The sequence below is a fragment of the Panthera leo genome, chromosome D3 (genome assembly GCF_018350215.1).
Source record: "Panthera leo isolate Ple1 chromosome D3, P.leo_Ple1_pat1.1, whole genome shotgun sequence".
In the NCBI taxonomy this organism is placed as follows: domain Eukaryota; kingdom Metazoa; phylum Chordata; class Mammalia; order Carnivora; family Felidae; genus Panthera; species Panthera leo.
The window spans coordinates 1,123,125-1,144,039 of NC_056690.1; the positions used below are offsets into that span (position 1 = coordinate 1,123,125).

At 51.7% G+C, this 20,915-nt stretch overlaps 1 protein-coding gene across 2 annotated transcripts in view; it reads right to left on the bottom strand.

Moving 5' to 3' along the window:
- Positions 1-15,920, bottom strand: part of LOC122202961 (splicing factor SWAP) — a 69,240-nt gene extending 53,320 nt beyond the window's left edge. Inside the window, exons 1-7 of one of the 2 annotated variants that reach the window (XM_042909419.1) lie at positions 15,568-15,920; positions 12,805-12,974; positions 12,094-12,225; positions 7,641-7,726; positions 2,225-2,450; positions 708-820; positions 135-267 (exon numbers count right to left, since the gene is read on the bottom strand). In XM_042909419.1, the coding sequence (XP_042765353.1) occupies positions 135-267; positions 708-820; positions 2,225-2,450; positions 7,641-7,726; positions 12,094-12,225; positions 12,805-12,974; positions 15,568-15,785 (1,078 nt within the window). In that variant the 5' untranslated portion in view covers positions 15,786-15,920. Of the gene's footprint in view, positions 1-134; positions 268-707; positions 821-2,224; positions 2,451-7,640; positions 7,727-12,093; positions 12,226-12,804; positions 12,975-15,567 lie in introns of those variants that run through there. The other variant, XM_042909420.1, reaches the window with a different exon arrangement.
- Positions 15,921-20,915: the final 4,995 nt, after the last annotated feature.

Below are 20,915 nucleotides of genomic sequence, written 5' to 3' on the forward strand. Positions count from 1 at the left end.
AAGAGGGCTGAGCGTGCAGGCCCGGGGCCCCGCGCCCCTCACGGCACCCGGGCCGGCCCCGCACCCCCGTCTCGCGCCCGCGGGGTGAGCTCTGCAGCGGGTTGCAGGCCGGAGGCGCCCAGCGAGGTACTCACAGTCAGCGGTGTACTCCACCTGGGAGGGCTGCGCGGCGCCGTCTGCCGTGGGGGGCGCGGGGGCGGGACCGTCGGCCTGGGCTTTACGGACCAGCGCGGCAAGGGGGTGATCCGGGTCCACCACCTTCAAGGGCTGCGGACAGAGAGGATGCACATCACACCATTTCCCGTGTTTTGAGTCCCACAGAACTTCTTCCGAGGCCGAGCGGGCTCAAGTAGCCGCAGAACACGGCGTATCGGAACACAGCGTCTGGGCTTCAGGACGCCCCGGCCCGCGCACACCAGGGGCGGGCCGGGGCCGAGCCCTCCGTGTAGCCGGCCGTGAGTCCCAGGGGGGTGGGTCAAGGAAAGACGCTCCGATCCTCCCCAAGACCACTCGGGAAAGGAGGGCGGGTGGATGGGCAGAGCGAAACCACTCGCGGCACAAGTGGGAGCACCGAGCAAAACACGAAAACGCAAGATGCACCTCGACGAGGATAAAGTAAGACACGAAAGACACGCGAGCTTAACGAGCTCCCAAAACCAAGCGAGCGCAAGCTTTGTTACGGCATAAAAAACACGGAAGACGGACACCTTCATCAGCTCCTCCAGGCGGTTGCACTTCTTGGAAGCAAAGAGAGACGGGTGCAAGTAACTCCCGTCTTCCTCGTCCTCGTCCTCGTCGTTGTCAGAGCTGACCCCCGACTCTGCAGAGCAAAAGCAGATTTCAAGATCCTGCTGTACGGTGAGACAAGGTACAAATAAGGGATGTGAAAACTAAGAAGCAGGGGCGCCTGGGTGGCTCAGTCAGTAAGGCGTCCAACTCTTGACCTCGACTCAAGTCATGATCTCACGGTTTGTGAGTTCAAGCCTCGCATCGGGCTCTGCACGGAGCGTGGAGCCTGCTTGGGATTCTCTCTCCCCCCCCCGTCTCTCTGCACCCCCCCGAAAATAAATATTACACAAAACAAAACAACCCTCAGAAGCAGACAAAGGCAGAGCTACACGTAATCGTTTCTTGGTTATCTGCCCCCAAACACCTGTGATAAGTACCCCTGGAGCAGGACACCGGGCAGAAAAAAAGGAGCACGCCCTCGGCCCAGCTGGCAACATCCCTCCAGCATTTACTGGAGTCTGGAGCCAAATTATCTTAATTTTCTAGAAAAAAGGCTAGAATCTTGATGAAAGGGAAAACAACAGCAACAAATACTTAAAAAAACTAACAAACGTGGAGAAAATGAGAGCTGTAAGCAAGATTCATACAACTGTTCTTGAAAATCATGTTCCAGGGGCGCCTGGGTGGCTCAGTCGGTTGAGCGGCCGACTTCAGCTCAGGTCATGATCTCGAGGTCCGTGAGGGCTGTGAGTTCGAGCCCCGCGTCGGGCTCTGTGCTGACCGCTCGGAGCCTGGAGCCTGTTTCAGATTCTGTGTCTCCCTCTCTCTCTGACCCTCCCCCGTTCATGCTCTGTCTCTCTGTGTCTCAAAAATAAATAAATGTTAAAAAAAAAATTAAAAAAAAAAAAGAAAATCATGTTCCAGCCGAAGAGAAAAAAATTCAACGGCTAACACACACACTGTTGTCCCGCATATTATTCGCAACAGTTAACTGGCCTTTGTAGTAAGAATCCCAAATTTAGGTAGTTAATAAAAACAACAGCTTGAGGTAGAGATGAGTAAAAAAACGGTAACAGTCAAAGTAACCTAACCTCAGCCCCTAAGCCCCACGCGCACGTGGACCACTAGAACGCGCTCTAGAAGCAGGAGACTGTTTTCTCCAGGAAATGTTAAGCAGGCAAAATGAGAAAGAACGTTTCCAACCCAGGTGATTATGTTCTGATAGCATCGATGTTTAATTATAGTTCACTTCTCTGCGGGAATGGTAAGAATCTAATACGCTCTCAAGACTCAGTCGAGAAGAGCTGGGCACCACCCTCCGGGGGCATGAGCAGGTGTAACGACCACGCCGTGCTGGGGAGGGGGGGTGCTGCACAAACACTCTGGGCAGCTGAGGTGCAGCCCGCAGCCACCCCTCCGCACAAGGGCCGTTTTACCCCTCCCAGAGGCCGCCCCGCACAGGCCCCGCGTCCACGCACGACGGAGTCTCACATACTCTTTTTCTCCTCGTTTCTGTTTTCTGCCAGCACTGTGTAGCGCCCCTCTTTCATGGCTTTCTGGATGAATTTGTAGTAGGGGTTGAGGTAGTGATCAAAGCGTAGAAAGTCAAACTGAGAGTTCCGGGCCTGCTTGGCTTTCAGCATTATCTCAAATTGTGCTCCCTGTTTGCACACAAAATTGGCTGTGCGCTCGATGATAGCATGCATTTTGGCTGTTGGTGGCTATGAAAAAACACACACATTCACATTATAAATTTTTCCTCTTTTCCACTGGCCCCATGACTTAAAACACAGAACTAACCCCAGTTTTTCCGTCGATGATAGGAAAGAAGAAACACTGCGGCTGGAGAGCCCGGCCCCCGTTTGCACGACACGTGGTCTGCTTCTGGATTCTGCAGCATTCTACGGGGAGAAGACTCGACTCACAGGCCAAGGCAGGCCATGCCAGCGGCCGCAGAACTGACCCGAGGCAATCTTTTTTCACAGCAAGTCACCGTGCTTCCATATCATCAGGGGCTGTGAACCCTCAGAAGTGGTATACAGATTACGCACACAGGCATCTTTCCAGGGAGGGGGGACCCGTTCACCAACTTTGTCGGGAGTCTAGGGATCACCCCTCTTTCCTTCTTAGCTAGGACTAGTTTTTATGGCTCGGAAGCAGCCTTTTCGAAGACACGGGGAAGGCCGCCTGCTCTCACCTGCTCCCGCACCCTAGACCTCTCCTCACCACGTGGGTGTGGTCCGGCCCCGACAGGGAGGCTCTCACCCAGGGGAACAGAGCGGAACAGAGCGAGTGCTCCTGCCTCCAGGAGGGGTTACTACCAGGATCAGACCCTGCCGCCGGTCTCCTGGGTTTCCTGCTCCTGCCCGCGCTGCCGCTAAGTTACTTCTACCGCATGGCGCTTGGCACTCCCCACCCACAACCAGAGCTGTCAGACCAGATGCTGGGAGCCATACTCCACACCCCGAAAATACTTGTAATGACAAGGAAGAGATTAACACTTGGAAATTGCATGCAAATAAAGCGGGAAACTATTCATTAAAGATGGGCGCGAAGTATTCAAGATGCTTGTTGTAATTTCAGAACCACATCCTTCATAAAATACAAATGCCTTAATTCCCAGATTAATTCCTGAATAAAGTCCTTCACACTTAAATAGAATAAGTACCTACAATTAAGGTTATTTACCGATTCCAAAATCACCCAGATTCCATGTCAAAGGCCCACTGTGCCTGAAGTACAGATCCTGAGGCAAATGTTCAATGGCTCTGGCTAACAGGAAGATTAATCTTTGAGACCGTGTTCCACACACACATCAATCATTAATGATGACTTTAGGATAATGACCTTTAAAGGAAACTATGATCCACCCCCTCCACGGAGAGGTATTCTCTGCTGACCAAACTAACCCGCCGGTTTAAGATTTCTTAAAAATAGGCCCATTTATGATACAACGTCACGGCAGTTAAAAAGATAGCGGTCACAGGGGCGCCTGGGTGGCTCAGTTGGATAAGCGTCCACCTCTTGATTTCGGCGGAGGTCACGATCTCGCAACTCCTGAGTGGGAGCCCCGCACTGGGATCTGCGCGGACAGTGACACGCCAACTGGGGATTCTGTCTCTCTCTGCCCCTCCCCTGCTCATGCTCGCTCTCTCTCTCTCTCTCTCTCTCTCTCTCTCTCTCTCTCTCAGAAATAGATAAATAAAAAGACAGCGCTTACAAAGCAAAGTCATTACTACAGAAAAACGAAGCACATTACGAACATACTTCCAGACTTGCTACCAGAGCAAGTGGATAAGATCCCAACACCTGGTTTGGAAACATTCTTTGCTCTGTCGCGTAAGTTTTACATAAATCCTGTTCCGTTTAATACCACGATCGTCTCCACTATAAACTGGGATTTCGAAGACATATATAAATGCTTGTGTCATGAAGACTGATAAAGGGAGAAATGCTTGTCCTATTTAAAGGGGGAAACCTTTGGTTGAAGGAAGGGACTGGGCCCAAGAAGGTGGGCTGACACGTCCTCACTCCTCCTGAATCACACTGACACAGACGCGGCTCTAACACCTGCGGGCAGACACTGGGCAGTGGGGGAATCGTACGCGTGGTGCGAAAGCCCACATCAGTGTAAGGTTTCCTAAGAGCTTTGGAAAACGCTGCTGCAGTGCGGGGCCGGGACCTCACGGAACAGAGGTGAGGGCCCCCGGGAGCAGCTAGGCTGGCCCCCTCCTCCTCTACGATCAGGGGAGGAAAAAGGAAATACCCACTTCACTCAGCCCGAAATACACATCACATCGGATGACATTTCAATTGTAAAAACAAAACGATAGACACAACAGTAGCAAACATAGCAAAATATTTTTAAAATCTTAGGGTTGGGAAGGGACTTCCAAAAACAAGATTCAAAATGCTGACGTCGCAATGGAACATAATGACACGTGTGACTTCATAAATACGTTCATTCTGCGAGAGGCGTCAGCAGCACACGCGCACGGCACACACCGGACGTGCTCAGCGGCGCGGAAAGTCCCTACCAGTCCCAAGAAAAAGGCAAGAACTCTTCGGGAATGCAGAAATAAATCACATCGCTTTTTGCTCCAACTCCCATCCCGTGGCGACAAAGGCCCTGAATTAGGATGAAAATAACAGTCTAATGTGAACCATCGATGCAGCCGGACTCAGCGGCTCAGAGTTACTCTCTCACACTCGAAACCTCAACGTCTCTCCCGTGCAAACGGGCTGACAGCCGCCCCTGCCTCAGAGCGGCTGGGACCACGATGACGGAGCGAGAACACGAGCAAAGCACCGGGTACAGCACGCGCTGGCCCTAACCCAGAGACGCAAATGCCGCACGTGACGGCAATCGCACACCGAATCCTTCCCTGCTCGTCCTCTGGTTTACCAAGTGTGCCCCAACGAGCGCGTCTCCCGGGGCCCACGGGGCAGCACCGCCAGCCCCCACGGCTGACCACAGTGACACGTGACCCTGTGCACCGCAGCGTCCTGGGGGCTGGGGGACACTCCCTCCGCCTTCCCGGTGGTGCTCCGGGTGTGGGCAGGACTCGGGAGGTGACCGAGACGGGCAGGCAGGTCCCTGAGAAGGGGACACGGGGCCGAAAGCACACGCTGGGACAAGTGATGCCAGGCTACACACTCGGGGAGAAACAGGTCCTTGCTTCCCCTGCGACCCGGGAAAACACGCCCAACCACCGGGAGAAGCGAACACAACGCTGTGGGGTCACTCGGGGGCGGCGGTCTAGAGGCCCAGCAGGAGGTGGAGCCAGGACGGCTGCCGGGCTTTGACCGAGGACAGAACCGGTGGCCAGCACCCGCGGCGGCCCATCTGGAGCAAAGGTCAGCACGCACCTCCCGGCGCCGTGCCTTCTAACTACTCCTCACTCTTCACACAAACCCCGCGGAGCCTGGACTCATTAGGCTCTAATCCAAAAGCCTGGTTTAAACGTCAAGAATCCCCCAGGGCGCCCGCTTTCTTTACCGAGCGAGGGCGACCCCCGCCCACGGAGACAGCAATCCCCTCTCTGCGTACGAGCCGGCGATCCCGGCATTAATCCCCGACGCAGGCGCCTCTGTCTGCTCCGCTCGCCCGCTAATGGGGACATCACGGCGCGCAGCGTGTACGAGCCACTGCCCCCAAATCACAAGTGCTCCCAAGAGTGACACCAGCACAAAGGAAGACAGCGCTGCCTGCAGCGCCCCGACGGGCACTCGACGGCTTCCACACAATCCAACCATCTCCCGCTCCAGGGGCTGCGCCGTAACAATATCACAAGGACTCTTTGAGGGGAACACAGCAAATGACCATCTGCTCTCCAGTGGGGAGCGACTATTCTTAGCTCCGGCAGACCATTAAACAGCTCAGTGAAGCTTACGCTGGCCCAGGATATACAGCCGTTACGTACTCTAATAGGAAGTGAACGACGCGATAAAATCTATCACGCTTCTGTGTTTATATCTGCGTGAAAGTTTAAAAATAATCTTTCACATAAAACTAAACAAAATTCCACATAGTCAACCTTAAATAAAAGCTTTTAGCATTAAATATAGGTAAGGGAGCAACCCATTTTTAATGGGTCTCTCGCGTAGAATAAAGAGCATGTTCCAGAACAAGAATACAACCCATAACGATACACAGAAAACGTATTAATACAAGTCCTAGGATATCAGATGTTCAGAGGACATTTCCAGCTTTAGCTACAACAAACTGGTAAGTGCGGGAAACGGGGAAGCAGACGTAAGTAGTGACTGCATTCAGCAAAACCCAAAAAAGCATGTGGCTCGTACGTGAAAGAAGGCAGCAAAAGGCAGGGTGAGCGCACACAGAGGACGGATGGGGTGGGGGCAGGGCTGCTCTGTGTCCCGGGCCACCATCACCCGGAAACGAGCGACCAGGGCAGCAAACACAGGCCGAGTGTGGAGAGGATGAGACCCTCACGGGCAGCTTCAGCGCCCGCTGTCCACCCGGAGGCTCAGAAGAACACAGGGCACGAGCAAGAATCCAGAACACCTGCATCCGCGGCCCTAGTGACCCAGTAGGAAGACGTCACAGAAAAGCCACACTGAGCGCCAATATCCCTCCCGAGCACGCACACACAGCAGAAATACTCCCAACGTCCCTACTGAACACACAAAAATCCCATCGAGCACGGGGACCGGGGGTGTGAGTCCCTGCCTGCCATGTGCACGGCCACGTCCTTCCCTCTCCCTCGCCTGTGAGAGGGGAACGGGAACAGGAGGTATCGCTCAGGGTCCTCGGCCTCACGATACGGCAGATCAAGCAGCCGGAGCACGCCAGGACCGCAGGCCACCCTCAGTGACACCCGTTACAACTCAGCCCGAACTGGACAGGCTCGAGCTGAAGCTGCTGTGCGAGGTGAGCGTGAATCAGACTCCACTCCACCGGCTCTAGCTGCAGACTGCCAGGGCAGCCCGGAGGTGCCCCAGGGCCCTGATCACAGGGGACAGGAAGCCTGGCTGCAAGAGCACCCAGGACACCTAAGGTAAAGACCTACAACTCAAGGGCCCACAAAAGCCACCCCAGCAAAACCCGGGACCAGGCACCTTCACTGAAAGCCAGGCCGCCTTGAGCGAGACTGTTTTTATGTCTGGATGTGGCTAACAGCCTACTCACCGCCAACCGCGCCACTCAACCCCGTGGCCTCTGACCCAGTTCCTCCAGCCCCTGCTGCGCTGGTCTAGCCATTCTGCTGGGATTCCTCCCTCTCCCTTTAGAGGAAAATGGGGCGGGGGAGGGGCTTCCTCCATTAACTCACAAATAGTTTGAAGGCCTTAAAACCTAGCCGTCATGACCACGAGCGGGGTCTCGCACAAGCAGTGCCTCCTGACTCACAGGGATCACGATGGACGGTGCTGTGAAGTGGAAAACATACCAGCTCCACGTCAGGCGGCACATTCAACCCCACGGGGGCGACGAAAGGCTCCTCGTTTTCCTCTATGTTTTCAGCCTCGTTTTTTTCTGCGTCAGAAGAAAACGTAAAAGTTCAGAACAACCATCGGGAAGGAGGCAGCCACAGACAGTACACGATGGAGGGAGAGCCGGGAGGGGCGTTACCTGGCTCTCTGCCCTCCTATCATTACCTCTGGAAACCCATTCCCGTCTACCCTCCCACCCCCGCAGGCGCCCCCGCCGCCAGCTCCCCCTCCCCAGCTCTGGGATCTGTGTGTAGGTGGCGCTGCTGAGCCCTGTCTCCGAGCGAGCCCCCCTCCGAGCGAGCGAGCCCCCCTCCGAGCGGTTTCTGTAGGACCCCAGGGGGGCAGGCACAGCACGGGTGCTCGATTCCAACGGGAACGAATGGTTTCAGCGAGTCGTACAGGCCTTCAGCGCAGCTGCCAAGGCTTCTCCACCCAAGCCCACAACCTCCTACCGCAAATACTCAGCTCGTTTCGCGCACACCTGTCTGCGTGTGGGAGGCGAGGCACTCACCGCACGTTGCAACTTTCGGAACAAGGTACCTACGTGCCTTAGTCACTCAGGGCGTCACCCACCGAGACGATTAACGACGTGTACAAAAACATAGTAGAAAACTTACAAAAGCCAACACTGCAAGGGACTCCAATACCTAGGGTTTTCTCTCAAAAACTGACATTAAATAAACATGAATCTTCATCAAAACAAGTGTTTTCACCACGTATAATGAAGTTTCTTGACAAGATGAACGATTTCAAGGTTTTCCACCAAACCTAATTCTTCTACAAGGCCAAGGAGGGATTTCAAGCAGGTTTCCCTGTACCTAAAAAGGCTGATGCAATGTAAGCAGATTATAAATTCCATTACGAATTATTTAACGCCGTCCACTTGTTTTGTGCCTACGTATCCTGTTCTCTCCTGAGAACCGGAGATTCACTGGGGCCTAGAAACTTCCTCTGGTCAGCAACCCCAGCGTCCAGTAACCAAATGACAGTGCAACTGGGGGACCCCAGAGACACTGGTTTGCAACATGTCGAGAGGCAACTTTAAATCTCAGTCTCTTTGGGCGTGGGGCCAAAGGCGTGTGTATAAACGTGCAATTTGTACTGTAGCCTAAAATGACAGAATGATGGAAATTTCACCTCTTGAGCAGGCTTTCCTCAGTGTGATGCCGCACACGAAACAACGGCACCGGACTCAAAAGGGCTGTTGGGGACAGGTGGGTTACACAGAGCTCTGTCTGAACACACCTTACTTCACAGAAAACGGCTTTAGCGGCACAGAATAAAAAACCAACGCGATACTCGGATTCAAATGATCTTTTTTCATAGAAAAGATACTGAATAATGATAAAAAATTGTGAGAATCTGCAGGACACGAACCAGGCCGAAGACAATTTGCTGCGGAAGGAGGAGGGGCTGACACACTGACACAAAGGCACCACAAAGCCTGTTAGCAGCACAGAGCCTAAAATGTTCAAAAATGCCAGGACGAGAGTAACTGTGAAAATCAAGGAATATTCAGACACATTGAGGGTGCTGGAAAATGAAAATAAAACAAAATGAAACAAAAACACCCTTTTTAATAATGCAACACTGAAGTGAAACTTTGTTGTTAGTGGCATTGGGCAACAAACTGAGTTCTATTGTGTGTGTGTTATGTGTGTGTGTGTGTGCGTGTGTGTGTGCGTGTGTGTGCGCGCGTGCAGGTACACATGCCTGTGTGCATGTGTGTTTAATACATACGGCATTGTACTGGCATCTGGGTGGCTCAGTTGTTAAGCAACTGACTTCAGCTCAGGTCACGATCTCCCAGTTCATGGGTTCGAGCCCCACGTCGGGCTCTGTGCTGACAGCTCAGAGCCTGGAGCCTGCTTGGGATTCTCTGTTTCCCTCTCTCTGCCCCTCCCCGGCTCATGCTCTGTCTCCTAAAAATAAATAAATTTTGGGGCGCCTGCATGGCTCAGTTGGTCAAGCTTCCAACTTCAGCTCGGGTCATGATCTCACAGTTCGTGGGTTCGAGCCCCACGTCAGGCTCTGTGCTGACAGCTCAGAGCCTGGAGCCTGCTTCAGATTCTGTCTGTCTCTCTCTCTCTCAAAAATAAACATTAAAAAAATTTTTAAAAGATAAAAATACATAAATGTTAAAAAAATATACGTGGCATTTTATCTGTATTAACATAAGTTAAACTCAGAAAGTCAAGCTGTAAGTTTCACACGGGCCCAACTTTCCTTAAAAAAATTAATCACCATATAAAGCAAAGTCCTGAAAATATGATTATAAGAAAAAAAAAGTATATAATGCTAGAGAACTTTCTGTTAAAGAGAAAGCATACTAAAACTTCAAAGAGAAACAAAGTCACGTTGAAAGTCTTAAAACTCAGTAATTATAACAAAGTTTAATTTCATGGAAACAATATTCTAACCCCTGTAACAGGGGCTGGCAACTTCCTGAATGTCAGACAGTAAGCATTTCTGGCTGTAGATGGTTTCTAGGTGAACTACTCAACTCTGCTGTTGAGGCCGCACAGACACCATCAACAAATGAGCTGTGTGCCAATGAAACTTCATTTACAAAAACCCGCCAACGGGGGTAGTCTGCTGATCTCTAATCCAGAGCGTTAAGAAATTACCATTACGGATTTTTCCAATATTATGGATTTGTCACTTGATCTTGCAAAAGCCATTTGACCTTCATAAATTTCGATTCTTCACTTACATACTTGGTTCAGAAAGAAGACAACGTAACCTCAGCCATCCAGAACCCTGACATAGGTAACTTGTTCCGGATAAAGGAATGAGAGTGTTCACCGCTTAGACCTGCCAGAACACTTCCAATGCACCGTAACTTCTGAAGGTATGGAATACCTTAACAAAGTTTTGACTCAACACAGTTCCCATGACAGTGGAAAAGTCTCTCCAGAAGCACGTAGAACAGAGTCGCACTATGACAGAGACTGTGTTGCTGCCCACAGAGTCATGAGCAGGACAAGGGGAAGGTCAACAAGGGTGGATCTGGGTGAATCTGCCCTGCATCGTGCTATCCCATCAAGGAGACCCCCCGCCCCCAGTGAAGGGGCGAGAACCCAGCGCAGCCACACCGCGCGCAGGGCAGACCACGTTTCAACGTTAAACTGCTGTAACCACTTCATACTCGTTGGGGGGTTTGTAACTTAAAGAGAAACAAATAATAGGGGCGCCTGGGTGGCGCAGTCGGTTAAGCGTCCGACTTCAGCCAGGTCACGATCTCGCGGTCCGTGAGTTCGAGCCCCGCGTCGGGCTCTGGGCTGATGGCTCGGAGCCTGGAGCCTGTTTCCGATTCTGTGTCTCCCTCTCTCTCTGCCCCTCCCCCGTTCATGCTCTGTCTCTCTCTGTCCCAAAAAAAAAAAAAAAAAAAAAAGTTGGAAAAAAAAGAGAAACAAATAATAGACTGTTAACTCTAAAACGAAGTCCCTGTATGACGTGATTGTAGTTTATTACTGTAAACACCTGATTAGGTTTCTCAAGTTATAGTTCTCCTTCTCTGTAATATTTTTATCAATTTTTTTTTTAAAGTAGGCTCCACACCCAGTGTGGGGCTCCAACTCACAACCCCAAGATCAAGTGTCGCATGTTGTACCAACTGAGCCATCCAGGGGCCCCCTAAAGTTCTCCTTCCCTCTAAACAGAATATCCTGAATACGGTGATCAAGCCCCAAAGTTCCCGGTTAGTGTTACTGTCACCGATAATTAACAGGTGATTACCATACGAGGCCAAATGACTCAGGGCCGACAGAAGTGACAAAGGACATCTGTGTCTGTAGTACAGGAGTCCCGAGTGTTTAGCAGCACTTTTTTTTTTTTTATATTCAAAGTTCCCAACATTAATCCAGAAAAGCAGGATTTTAAAATCTTCAATTTTACATAAATATTACTGTAAAACACCAACCTAAGTGGATATTGCGGGTCCTACCGAGCCTACCTTGTGCTCTTTCACGTTTGGGGGGAAGTGACTCCACGGGTGTCCTTCTACTGGAACTTGTCATTATTTTGGTTGGGGGGGGGGGGGGTTGTGAAGCAGGTTCACGTGAAGGTCATGAACGCCTGTCCTTCTAACGCCCCGAGAACGAATCCCTACGAATGTCAGTGCACTCGTGACCGGCTCAGAAACGAAGGATCCAGGCTGAGCAAGTGCCAGTCACCCGAGTCAGAGAGAAGTGAGCAAAAAGGCAACGAGACCCAAGTCTTGTGCGGACAAGTCTGGACGCACTTTCCACCGCCCCGGACACTCACTGTCTAGCTCCTCGCTCGGTTTCACCCTAAGACGGAGCCCCACGGTGCTTGGTGTCACAGCGATGGCCCAACTGCCTGGCCGTGACCGCTCCGCGGGCCATGCGCCACCACCAGCGTGCCACCGGGCCAGCCCTCTCCTCTCACCTCTCTGTTTGGAAGGCTCCTCCTCCTCTGTGGGTTCCGATGGGTCGTAGTAATCGCTGCCGTAAGTGAACCCCACTGCGTTGTAGCTCCCGTCCTCGGCCAGTGCCTCACTCAACCGCTTGTATTCTTCCTCTTGAACAAAAACGAGAGTTTTGTTAACAAGGGCGGAAATTTACGGAGAAAAAGTTTACACATTTCTAAAGTTGCAGCTGTCAGTAAAGCATACAACACGCTTTTGTCAACCTCTTTTTGAGGCAAAAACGTTTTGAGAAATTCACACTTCATATCGATCAATATGTACTTTTGCCAGTACACGTTTACCACAGACAGCAGGATACGCGTCTTTTGTGGAAAGTTTCTTCCTGCTGAGAAATTTGGGGAGTAAGAACCGTATTAAAGATTAAGGCAGAGACAAGAACATCAATTTTAGTTTATACGATACTGTTAAAGAAGAACAATTAAAGAGTTTGGTTTTTGTTTTTTCAAATCCCAGTCTGCCCTCAAAAGCTGGGAAAATTCTCTGTGGCTCTATATATAAACTATCCTGAGGTCCTCTCAGAACGCAAAGACTCCTGTTTTTCCAATCCACTGGGTACTGTCAAGATAATATCAGAAAGAGTGAGTATAAAAAAATGAATGGGAGTAAATTTTAAACACTTAAAAAATTTTGTAAAGTGTGTTGCTTTGAAGTAAGTTTGTCCTGAGCAGTACCTTGCCTCGCCTCCGCCTCAAGCAAGTCCGTATGCAAGGCTAAATACCTCTCCTCATCACACACGGCATCTATTCGTGCCTCCTCTTCAGAGAGCTGGTAGTCACGGTTCCACGTGGAGTACTCAGCATCGTACTCAGAAAGGTCATGCAGGTGACCGCGCCCATCGTATCTGTAATATGAACAAGCTGGTCAACGGAAAGAAGGTAACGTCGAGATGGGTGTGTGTGCGACGTTTCACACATGTATACTTACCGATTAAAACAGAGAAATAAAAATAAGGAAACAAACATAAAAAATCCTCTCGGGTCTATATTTAATTTGGCTAATCACATCTCACCTACTTTTAAACTCAAGTTATCTTAACAAAGTCTAAATTCCTCAGTATAATATGATAAAACTTACAATTAAGGTAAACGATCCTTTAATAGCATAAAGGGTATCCACGTCACTGGCAGAGCTTACCGTTTATGGTTTGGTCAACCATTCAATGCCATTTGCCAAAAAAAAAAAAAAAAAAAAAAAAAAAAAAAAATTTCTGGAAAGTCAAATATCATAGCTTACATTCACACAAACCGAATACATAAATACCTATCCGTAAGAACCCAACGGTCGAAATTTCCTCGCTTCTTTCTGCTAGTCCCGAACTCTCAGGAGAGATCTTCACCAAAGAAACTTGCGTCCATTGGAGGTAAAATCTTGGCTAGGCTCGCCCCCTAGCCACTTGGCTGAGGAAATAAGTGCTGGGTTATGTGATAGAGAGACACACATACATAGGAACAGTGACATATACATGCAGTTTAAGGAGGTTCACCGGAAACAGAGCAAAACTATGAGAAGGTGTGGCTTATTCGCTTCTGAACTTTATTCCCCGAGGAAACAACGTACGTGAAGACACATCCGTGTTTACTTGCATGGACCAAGAGGCACTTGGGCCAAATTAGGAATAAGAGCACTTTCTGCTGTATTTTTAACATAATAACGCAATGAAGCTGCTGTCGACATGCAACATCAAAGAGTAAGAGAGCCAGAAACACTCAGGTTTAGAGTTGCAAAAAAATAGACAGAGGCACACACAAAAGTCTGCCTAATTTTTTAACGCTGACTTTTGTCATGAGGACCAAAAGGTACTTAAAAAAACAGAACAAAAAAGACATTTATAAGAAAAAGGCCAAAATTCCAGAGTAGCCAAGTTATTGCATTTTATTAAATTGCAAAATTATTTTTACTTTGCTGTAAACCTCCTTAACTTACAAATGTAGATCATTATTTGAAACTATTACACATGTACATGTGTGGCGTTTGCTCCCCATTCACGGAAGGCCTAACTCCAGTCACGTACAGAACGATAAGGAAAACTGCATAAAGAGCTCAGACTTCACCGTTGACCAAATTTTCATAACAAATAGCACAGGTAACGCTTTGGAAAAGCAAGCCGCCTGACAGCTCAGGCAACCTCGTTCGATAGAAACTACGGTTTAAAGGCACAACATGTTTGAGGAGGGCGAGGCGTCCCGTCCGGACCGATCCGGCAGCCCTCCCTTCAAGAGTCACTGTTGCCTAGATCTAACTCCAAACGGAAATGTCAGGGGTGGAAAAAGGCCTATTTGGTCATTAATGTGTCCATTTTTTGGCCAGCGCACAGGTCATCCCTACAGTCACGTTCCAGGGCTTTGTAGAATCCAGCTTTAATCAAACGACGGGCTTCCTTCACTCGGAGAGACTATTCCACAGTTAAATGGCTGGTCATCCTTAGCTTTTCAGTCCGGGCCCCAGAAGCAGAGTTGCCAAACCGGCAAAAAACAAAACAAAACAAAACAAAACAAAAAAACCAAACCAACAAAAACCCCAAGAAGGAGAAGGAAAGAAAGGGGGACTGAAAACATGGGGGGGGGAGAGGGGAGCAAACGGCCTACACCATGTAACGCCATCCTTTTCAAATCAAACATCTTTAGATGTCCCCGACCCCAGTACCCCTCTGCCCAAAGCGGCTGAACACCCTCCGGGGAGATGACCTAAAGCGGGTTTGATTTGAAAAGAAACACATCTATATCCCAGTTCCGCCCTTCGGGTTTAAGAGACCGTGAAACCAGCCCTAAGAACACTACCTCTAGGAGCAAAGCCAGTGTCTGCACGAAGTCAACTGGCTTCCAACTGATTGGCAACTTCGCCCCCTGGTCTGAATCACTCAAACCAGTCAGATTATCACGGGGTGGGGGAGGGGGGAGGCTGACGGAGTCAAATGTCACGCCGGCAAAATACCGGCGCTCCACGGAGGGCGCCGGGGGCTTACGAGGTTCGAGGCGCACTCTGGGGGCCCGAGAAGTTTTCTAACCGCGCGGCCTCAGTGTGCGGCGTTTCGGGGTGTCCTCCCACCACACGGAGCTGTGGGAGCGCCGCGCGTAGGGAGGCAGCGCACGACCCCAAGGCAACGCGGGTCAGGGGAGGCCAAGGCACCGGCAGCTTCCACCGCGTGGAGTGGCCAACTGGAACCAGTGACAGGGGTGAGGGGTCGCGAGGGGCTGCAGGAGCAGAGACGATCCCTCCGGCGACAGACATGGCACGCAACTCCAGCCAGTGCCTTAGGGCAGGTTTCACCGTCCCCCTCCCTCTAAAACCAGGGGGATGTAAGGACAGAGGAGGGGGTCCCCCGGATCCCCGCTGGCTCCACAAAACCCTCTTTAGTCCTGGCCATCAAGTCAACATCAGACGAAATCAAGCGGGCGAGGGAAGGGGAGGACCGACGGGTGGGGGGAGGAACCGACCTGTCGATGAGGATCTTGTGGTCCCCCATCCAGGGGATGAGGTGCTGTCCCTGTTCCTGGGCCAGGGCCCGCTCATCATCCCGGAACAGCTTGCAGGCATAGCCGAAGACCAGCAGCTCCACTCGGTTCCCCCCACCGCCGGCACCTCCGGGTCCGGCCTCCTCCTTCGCGCCGCTTTTCCTCTCCGTTTTGGCACGGCCTCCGCTCGCGCCGTACATGACAGCGTCCCCGGCGTCCAGGCTGGTCCTCTTCTGCGCCGCGCGGATGTCCCCAATGCCTCCGCCTGGCCTACCCCCTCAGTCAAAAGCGCCGCATCCCGGGCCCAAACTCGACACCGCCGCCATAGCGGGCAACAAAATGGAGGAAGCGCAACTTCCGGCGACGGGCAGCCCTACTTCCGGCGAGCAGCTTCCGCAGATTCGCTACCCTTCGGAGCCGTTTGAACCGCTAGAAAGTATTTTGGCTTTAGCCTTTTGCATTCGGAGGCGTCGCCACGGTGGGAGCTGATGTGGTCAGAGGACAGTGCATGTTTAGCGTTAGTTTTCTCAAACAATTGTCCAGAGCAGTGGCGAAAATGCGGCGCCGGATTGCGCGCTACCTGCATCAGGGCGGCGGGCGCTGGGCGGAAGGAGGGCGGGTGCTGCGCAGGTCGAGTGCGCGGCTCGGCGGGGCGGCCCCTCCCTGCGTCTGTGCTCTCCCGGCCGCTGCGACCCGGGCAGGGGTCTGGGGGGTCGGGAGCCGGGGGGATTCGGGGCCCGGGGAACCGGGGGATTCTGAGACTGTGGAGCTCTTGAGGCGAAGGGCTGGGGGTCGGGGGAGCTCGGGGCCCAGGGCCTGGGGGATTGGGGGCTAGGGCCTGGGGGGGGGGGGTGCGGGGAGCTCGGGGGTCAAGGGCCTGGGGGCGCCAGGCAGCTCGGGGCCCAGGCCTGGGGGTCCGGGGGCAGGGGGAGTCTGAAGAAGGGCCCGGGCCACGTCCTGTCCAGGGCGATCGCTTCACCTTTCTGAGGTTCTGGTAACTTCTCGGTCCTGGAGACCCGGACCCTCGCTCATCCCGCCTACTTCGGAAGGTACCCTCAGCGGATACCACAGGGCTTAGTAGGCCGTGAAGCCCCTCGCAGTAACCGGATTTTGTGTGGACTCGTGTGGGAGAAAAGTGGTCGGGGTTGGTGGAGGGGGCCCGCTTCTCGAGACCAGCCACCTGGATGCGGGGTGGCTGCCGAGGAGCCAACTCCGGGGCCTCGGTTTTACCACCTGTGTTTTCATTAGGAGAGTGGCTCCTTCTGGTGCACCCTAGACTGTCAGCGGCTGCCGTGCAGAAGCGTTGCCTTGGGGCCCAGAGCCCTCTCTGCACTGGGTCTGATGCTGGCAGTGACGTGGACGTTCTTCTCCCGCACCCACATCTCTTCTGCACAAACCAGTGACAAGTCTTTCTGCTAGTAACGTTGACATAGCGCATTCAGACCTTAATAGGGTTTTAAAAATTAAGCCACAAGCAGTTCCCACCTCAGGGCCTTTGCCCTTGTGATATCTTTGGGGGTGTCACTCTTCTTTCTTTTTATGTGGCAGGCTCCCCATCCAGGGCTCAGTTCTGTCCCTTTCTCAGCCAGGCTGTCGGTGTCCCCGCTAGAGTGTCTCACGCTGCTCGGTCCTGCCGATCTGCCTTTGGGGTGCCCACGCCACCACCCCACATTACCTCCTGTATGCAGCACCACCCCCTCCCCCGTTAGCTTCAGGAAAGCTGAGGTTTGTGGGTTCATCTAGGCATCCCCACGGCCTGGGGTAGCACCCGCACGCAGTAGAATGAACGTGAGCGAGCCATCGTTCTATCTGGCTCCACAGGGTGCCCTGCTGCCACTGAGGGGGGCCTACCATGGCTCTCAGTTATTTGGTAAGTCCCACCTGGTTGGTCCAGGCAAGTGCTGGGTCTCGGGGACGCTGGGTTTGCTTTGAGCTTTCCCTTGGGTTCAGAGAGCAGAGTAAGGCCCAGTGCTCCTAGCCAAACTCCACTCCTCCTTTGACCTCAAGAGGATTCTGGAAGAACCTCCCGACCCTGTGCAGATGGCTTTCTCAGCCTGGCATGGGATTTCGAAGGCCTGGGTTGCATTCCTAACTCTAATTTCAGTTCCAGTGGAATTTGGAGTTAGTCTTGTTCTCTTTCTGAGCCTCTCTTTTCTATAAAATGGGGGCAGGACAGTACTCTGTCCTTCGGAAGACTGCTGGAGATCTTAGGACTGATGCTCCAGGATGTCCATTCGGCCCCAAGTGTGTTTTCAAACGAAAGCACTGAAGCCTGTGTGCCCGGGGGGGGGGGGGGGGGGGGCGCAGGTGTTGAACGGGCTCCGTGGTTTTTGAACGGTGGGTTGCAGTGCAGTCTGCTGCTGCTCGTGAAATCGGCTTAGGGGCTCCTAACCAGCACGAACGCATGAAGAGAAGATCTTGAGGTTGTTTCTTTGCATTTCCAAATGAATCTTCGCATCAGCTTCCCCAGCTCTTCCCAGAAGCCTATGTCTGTTTACGTTGGGATTGCTGGGGAGAGTTGAGGCCTCTGCAGTATTTGCTCCTCTGGTTTACTAGGCAGAAATCTTTCAAAAAGTCTCAAAAGTTTTCTCGGTTTCTCCGCAAAGATCTTCTGCATGTTAGCTTTATTCCTAGATTGGGGTGCCTGGGTGGTTCAGTCGGTTAAGCGTCCGACTTCAGCTCAGGTCATGATCTCACGGTTCATGGGTTCAAACCCCACGTCGGGCTCTGTGCTGACAGCTCAAGAGTCTGGAGCCTGCTTCTGGTTCTCTGTCTCCCCCTCTCTGCCCCTCCCCCGCTTGTGCTCTGTCTCTGTCTCTCAATAATAAATAAATGTTAAAAAAATTAGATTTATTCCTGGATACTTCACTCCTCGATGCCGTTAGGCCCCTCACTTGCAAATTGTTTGTTGCTAGGAATACAGTTTTTAAAAGCCGATTTTGTGTTTGGCTGCCTTGCTCAGTTTCATTATTCTCCATGATTTATCTGTAGATCGGTTTGGATTTCTGACATAGACGATCATGTGGTCTGTAAACGATGCCCACTTTCTTCTCAATCCTAGCGTGTTCTTCCTGGCCCTTGTTCCGTTCTTTATCTCTCTCCCCTCGTCCTGTGAGCTCCTCTACTCCAAGGCAGAACCCGCGAGCGCTGTGTCCCCTTGTCTGTTGCCGGTGTGCACGAAAGTTTTCCCGTCTCTACAACTGAGTGAGGTCCTCCAGGAGCAGGAGAGACGGGAGAGCGCTGGGTTTCAGGGGGATGCATTGAAGATCCTCTTACTAACAGAGAAGGTATTAGGTGGCCCAGCCAGCCACAACAGCTCCGTTTTACTTCATTCCTACTGAATGTGTCATCAGGTGGTAGGGGAAGACCTGGAAACACGTTATTACTGCAAAGGGGGGTAGAATGTGTGAGCCTGAAAATGCTGTGTTTAAAAATAACAGCTCACCCTCGGTGAGCACTTTATCAGTCACGGTTCGATCGGGAACACAGAGGTGGTTCCGCAGAGGGAAGCTTCCCACCTGAACAAATAATAACGGCCTAGGAAGAGCCGCAGACAGCTAGGCAAGGCAGCCCAGAGCCCCCCCCCCCCCACCCTCTGGGCTGGAGGAACAGGTCCCTGGTGGCGTCATCGCAGCCCGGTGGGGGCTGGAGCTGGAGGCTGGGACCAAAGGAGGGGCTCGGAGAGCTGGCCCCAGGAGGAAGCTGAAGACGACGCCGGAGATGCTTCCAAAACCGAGGACAGAAACACTCGGGCTTCCCTCCTCCCAGCCTCCAGTGCCCGGCCGGACCGAGGTGGGAGCCAGCAGCCCCGAGCCCGGAGACAACTTGCAGGAGGAGCCTTCTGGGACCCTGAGCAGAGGGCGACAATGGGTGTGGGGACACGGGCACCCCCGAGCACGCGTGTTGCCCACTTCGTCCTCGAGGCCCCGTGAGAAAGAAGCCAGGTAGAGTAGAAGCTCAGGTAGAGTCACGGGCTAAGCCTGGCGTCACCAGACCAAGACAGTCACAGTTTTGGGTCTCCCAGTAATGGACTCTTAACCAGTCAGTCAGGAGTCGCCCGGTGGGCACTAGTTACATGGTCTGACCGACGGAACCCTGCCGTCTCCTGAAGGAAAGTAACAGATGCGATGACCACCCTGCGTTTCCGTGTCGGGTGACTGCCTTGTTCCTGCCCCCTTCTGCCCGCGGGAGTCTGCGCACGGCTCCTCGGAGCCCGTCTGTCTGCTGGCTGGATGCCACCGATCCTGAATTATTGAAGAGAGGCAGAAGGATCTTTAAAATGTGGTTGGTTGAATTTTGTTTCTTTTTAAAAATTTTTTTATTTTTTAATTTATTTTCTTAATTTACATCCAAATTAGTTAGCATATAGTGCGACAATGATTTCAGGAGCAGATTCCTTAATGCCCTTTACCCATTTAGCCCATCCCCCCTCCCACCACCCTTCCAGTAACCCTCAGTTTGTTCGCCATATTTAAGAGACTCTTCTGTTTTGTCCCCCTCCCTGTTTTTTATATTATTTTTGTTTCCCTTCCCTTATGTTCATCACTTCTGTGTCTTGAAGTCCTCATGAGTGAAGTCATATGATATTTGTCTTTCTCTGACTAATTTCACTTAGCATAATACCCTCCAGTTCCATCCACGTAGTTGCAAATGGCAGGATTTCATTCTTTTTTATCACCGAGGAATACTCCATTGTATCTGTATACCACATCTTCTTTATCCATTCATCCATCGATGGACATTTGGGCTCTTTCCATACTTTGGTGGTTGTCGATAGCACTGCTATCAACATTGGGGTGCATGTGCCCCTTCGAGTCAGCATTTTTGTATCCTTGGTTTAAATACCTAGTAGTGCAATTGCTGGGTCATAGGGTAGTTCTATTTGTAACTTTTTGAGGAACCTCCATACTGTTTTCCAGAGTGGCTGCACCAGCTGGCATTCCCACCAACGATGCAAAAGAGATCCTCTCTGCATCCTTGCCAACATCTGTTGTTGCCTGAGTTGTTAATGTTAGCCATTCTGACAGATGTGAGGTGGTACCTCATTGTGGTTTTGATTTGTATTTCCATGATGATGAGTGATGTTGAGCATTTTTTCATGTGTCAGCCATCTGGATGTCTTCCTTGGAGAAGTGTCTGTTCATGTCTTTTGCCCATTTCTTCACTGGATTATTTGTTTTTTGGGTGTTGACTTTGATAAGTTCTTTATAGATTTTGGATACTAACCCTTTATCTGGTATGTCGTTTGCAAATATGTTTTCCATTCTGTCAGTTGCCCTTTAGTTTTGCTGATTGTTTCCTTCCCTGTGCAGAAGCTTTTTATCTTGATG